The following is a 4,988-nucleotide window of genomic DNA, read 5'->3' as shown; positions in this document are numbered from 1 at the left end:
ATCTCAAGGGACGGATGGTTTCTTAGAAACAGTTTATTAGAATTAATTGCAAGTATGCTAGTCCTCCAACCCTGATTGTGTCCCTCACAGCATATTGTCTTTATGGACAGGGAACAGTGATGCAGGACATTCACACTGCACAATCACCATGTAATAACGTCTACTAGGAAGCATATGACAGATGGCCAATGATTAGCATTGTACGTCTAACAATTTTATAATCACTATTTACCAGAGATGTTTTTGACAAGTCTGACTCCTTGTTATAGGGCTGGGCGATAGAGTCCCAAAAAGATGAACTCAAAAGATGTATTGTCAGGCTACTGGAGCTTGCTAAACTGACTTGTTCATTTTCTTTTCTGAGAAACAGGTCCGATTCACACCTGCATTGCTGATTTATTTATCGTGGAGTCTGTGAGTCGATCATGTTCTACAAGGCTAGTTGTTCTCAAAGTTGGGTTTCGGGGTTTAACCCCAACCCCGTCTTCTGCATTGGCTTGCAAACTTGGCAACTCATATCTAGATCACTTTATTTATTTTATTTTTATTTCGGCCTGACAAAAACAGACTGGAAGCTACGTTAATATAACAAAAACAAAACACATTTCCCCCCACCTCCAACAAACGTGTCTCCGTTATAATATCAGATGAGCGGATTTCATGGATCCTTTTCATACTTTCGACATCCAAGATAAATCACACTGCCTTTAATATTAAGGGATTAAGAAACATGTGAAGGAAGGAGCTCCACCCAGCTGTCAACTAGCATTACCCTGCACAAAGTTCTCGTTTGGTGCAGAAATGCCAATCCTTCTACCCTACCACCTCACCTGTACGCAGGTAGGCTGTTTCTGGAGTCCAGAGGAGTGACATGGTCTCCCCAGATAATGGTAAGCTGCTTAACATGATTGACATCAACAACCAACGCGGATGTAAAATACATCCGGCTTCATGAAAGCACGCGTCGTTAATGGCAACATTCGAGCCACCGAGTGGGTTTTCACTTGTTAGGAAAAACGGCAACTTCAGGAGCGTAACAGCTCAATCTGTGAATGTTGGGGTCCTATTTTTAAATTCTATAGTCAATAGACTGATAAAACAGTCAACTTTAATACAAAACATTCAAGTAGGATGAATGATAATCTGATACAGTATGACTTGGTTTGTAGCATTTTAAAGCATGCCATATGTATTTATGGTTCAGTTATTATAAGTTAAAATTTTTTGGTGTAAGATTAAACTTATTTATTTTTTATACAGGATTTCATGTTCAAAGTCCACAACCTGTTTGCGTGTGTGCAAGACACTTGCTTGTTCAGTGGTCTTTCCAAAGCCCACGTGTGATTGCAAATTTGCAAAATACATTGCCACTGAGTTGATCTTGATGTCTCAGTCTTATCGCCCAGCCCGACACACTTTTAGCTTCACAAGTGGAGTGAATAGACAGAAGGGATTTTTTTTTCCTTCAATGACCAAGTGTGAACCTAAACCTCAGTACTGAAATCATTGTTACATAAATCAGTTCACCAGAAACTCTCAAGATTTTTAGTCATCCTGAAGATGGACATACAAAAAAAAAAAAAAAAAAGGTTAAATAAAGTGTCAGTAATTTAGGTTACATCATAGTTATTAAAACTGATAAAATGCCAACTCATCTGCCCTGGACAGCAGTTGGTAGGTACAGTAAGTGAGGTTTTAACACAGCAGCGCCACCGTGAGGCTTCATTTGTGCAGTCATATAAAAGTCCACACGGGGGCAGTGGTCACAAGGTTGTTAGTCTTCTTCCCAACAGCACAGCCTGCACGCACGCACACACACACACACACACACGCATGCGCACGCACATGCACGCACGCCTAAAACCGAATCCTCCTATTTTGGGACTAGTGGTCAAAGGCCGAGCATGTTTTCACCTCTCCATCGCGCAGCGTCGTGACCTTTGGCACATACCTAGACCGTCTAGAGCGCAGAACCGGCCCACGTCCCCCCTGTCTCATTCAGCCTCACAAGCATGTCGACAAGCTCCTGGGGCGGACCGGCTAGCCCCATGGCGACGCCCGTCACTGCACGGGGGCACAGCGGTGGCTCTTGTAGGTGCCCAGGTGACGGAAGCTCCTCCCACACTGCTGGCAGCAGTATGGCGTGGCGCCGCTGTGGATCCTCTGGTGGGTGTACAGGTTGCCCAGCTCCTTGAAGCGCCGTCCACACTGCTGGCAGGCGTATGGACTCTCGCCCGTGTGCACCCTCTGGTGCCTCTTCAGGCCCGACAAGACGGGGAATCCCTTGCCGCACTGGGGGCAGGGGAAGGGGCTCTGGCCGCCGTTGTGGCCTAACCGGTGACTCTTCAGCCGGGCGGCGTGTCGGAACCTCTCGCCGCACTCTGGGCATATGAAGGGCTTCTCGCCTGTGTGGATGCGCTGGTGCTGCCGCAGGTTGCCCAGGTAGTTGAAGTGGCGGCCGCAGTCACTGCACTCATAACCGCCCTCCACCTTCTTCTCCCGCGTCCCGCCGGCGCCTCTCGCCACGCCCCCGGCCCCGCCTCTGCCTCCTTCCGGTCCCCGCTTGGTCTCGCTGCTGCCCTCACCCGGGGCAAGGGGCGCAGCAGAGGTGGACTGTGGGGCGCCGGCGGCATCGCCGTGCAAAAGTTTGAGGTGCTCCTCCAGGAACAAGGAGTCCGGGCAGAAAGTCCCACACAGCGGGCAGAGGAACATGTGGGCGGGAAACTGGTGACCTGGGCGCACAGAAGACAAATCAACGACAGTCGGTTTAAGTTTGGCAGTGTGGAGTCCGAGACAACGTGGATCAACCTGAGGGCTGTCGGTACACCCCAAATATGCTAAGATTAAACCCTGATGACATTAAGGAAAATAAAGGGCATATCTATGACATCCATCTACTCCTGTCACCTGGTTCTAGTCGATTCACATGGCCCTCCATGGAACTGTCTCCCTCCCCTCCTGGAGACACTTGAGGAGGCAGAGGGAAGTCGGAGGTGTGGGTGTCGTGGGAGAGAGGGGCTGGGGGATGCCCCAATCCATCATCCCTTTCTTCCTTTGACTCATCCCCCACTCGGTCTTCGTTGGCTTCCTCGTCTTCATCTGGCGTTGTGGCACTCTCACATTTAGGCTCCCTCATTCCTGAATAAACAAACACACGGTTTAACTGTGCTTGTTTCCAACGAGTAAAATGGGTCTATATTGCTTTTATAAAGGTGTGTTTACACAGGCAGCCTAATGCTAATATGTCCCAATAATTATTTGCACCAATCAGATGAGCCGTGAGCTTTCAAATGTGAAAGATTATTGAGACATGAACATTCTAATTGGGCTGCCTCTGTAGATAGCCATAGGCCCAAGCAATGGTGCAAAACTGAAAAACCGGATACCATCCAGCATATACATTTTCCCAATATCCACTACTGCATGCTCAATCAGTGATCGATTGGTGTTGTGAGATTAATCAAGTTTTTGATTGGTGCGTGGGGTGATTTTACCTTTCAAATCCGACGTGTACTCCACCCCGCTCATCCACTCATAATCGTAGATTCGCTTGCTACCCGACGGTAGCATACCGAATATGTCGTCCGTGGCCGAGTCTGATTCCACATCCCCAGGCCCGGCGCCTGGTATGCTACTATCCGTCCACAGGTTGAGGGAGTGCGGCTGGGGGTCGTGTCGCATGTCCCTGTCACTAACTGCCGGAGGGTTGTTCGGGTCATTGTCTGCCTCACCACCGCGTGAATTCTTATCTTTCATCAGATAGTCGCAAATGGCATTAATATTTTCTTTCTTCACTCCGGGCATGACAGGTTTGGCTTTCTTTAGGTCGTTGTTGTTGTGCTTGCTCCCCGAATGGGAGTCAGATTTCCTTATTATAGGTGAAGCGTCGGTGGTCATTCCGCCGGTGTACGGGTCCCTACCGTCTCTTTGTATCTCCAACCTCGCTTTCAGGACTTCGATTTCGTCTGTTTTCTCCCTAAGTTCCATTTTCAGGACTCGTATCCTGACGCTGACCATTTTTCTTATTTCGGACAACGCAGTCTCAAGCACCACTGTTATGTTTCTCCCAAGGTGTTCGGTGATGTCGCTCACGGAACAGAGTAGCTCTTCGTCGGGCTCAGATTCCAAGAAATCGTCCTCCGCTCGCACCGCAATTCCAGCGGAGTCCATGTACGCGTTTTGAGGATCGGAAGAAAGGCTTGTTTCGGTGAAACTGTGGTTTCTTTTGCGGTTCATGTCTTTGGAAGCTTTTAAGTTTACTAGCTAGCAGGCTAGCTAATGTGTTTGGGAGATGCTGAAAGACGTCCAGACATGCACCACAGAGTTCCAAGTACGTAGATTTCAGTGCAAATGGGTGATTGATTTGAAAAGTAGCGCCACCCTCAAAGCCCTCCAGAACTACCGCTGTTATGTCTTTATTGTTCGAGCTTCCAGCAGGTGGCAGTACTAACCAAGACAACACAGGCCAAAGTTCCTCTGTGATGAATCCGTAATTCACTTAAAATGTATTTGCATGCAAGATCGTCCTGTCAAGAAATGCGATTTGGATTATTCTCTAACACTTTATTATATTATGTAATACCTGTGCCACAGAAGGGCGTTGTGGTGATATAACGAGGTCATCATTTTTGTCACGTCATTCTGTGCCCACGCCACCCTAAAATAGCCACCAAACTCGTTGAGGTAGCTTGGTGGAGGGTGATACATATTTTAACAAGCTAGCCTTATGTTTCCGTTTCAGTTGGGAAGTGTTAATATGTCTCTGCCGCTTTGAGTAACCCCTAAGTTAGAGAATTACGATTTTACAAATATTTTCTTCCCACACAATTGCATGGTGGGGGTCATGTAGAGTGAAATAGTACTGTATCAATGTGAAGCTGAGTTTAAACTACTCATGCTATTATTGTATGTATTTCTTCTCCCCAGTTCACCTAAATTACTATTGGTTTTCTTACCCAGTAAATTGTCACAACAATCTTAGTTGTTTG

At 47.3% G+C, this 4,988-nt stretch overlaps 1 protein-coding gene across 1 annotated transcript; it reads right to left on the bottom strand.

Moving 5' to 3' along the window:
- Positions 1 to 24: 24 nt before the first annotated feature.
- Positions 25 to 4,302, bottom strand: znf16l (zinc finger protein 16 like). The gene is made up of 3 exons (XM_010888058.5): positions 3,495 to 4,302; positions 2,908 to 3,138; positions 25 to 2,732 (listed from the first exon to the last, which is right to left on the bottom strand). The coding sequence occupies exons 1-3, from the start codon at positions 4,234 to 4,236 to the stop codon at positions 2,062 to 2,064; spliced, it is 1,644 nt and encodes a 547-aa protein (XP_010886360.2). The 5' UTR covers positions 4,237 to 4,302; the 3' UTR covers positions 25 to 2,061.
- Positions 4,303 to 4,988: the final 686 nt, after the last annotated feature.

This window comes from Esox lucius, chromosome 24 (assembly GCF_011004845.1).
Source record: "Esox lucius isolate fEsoLuc1 chromosome 24, fEsoLuc1.pri, whole genome shotgun sequence".
Taxonomy (NCBI): Eukaryota; Metazoa; Chordata; class Actinopteri; order Esociformes; family Esocidae; genus Esox; species Esox lucius.
Note: the sequence above shows the minus strand (reverse complement) of the source record. Positions and strands in the feature narration are given on the sequence as shown.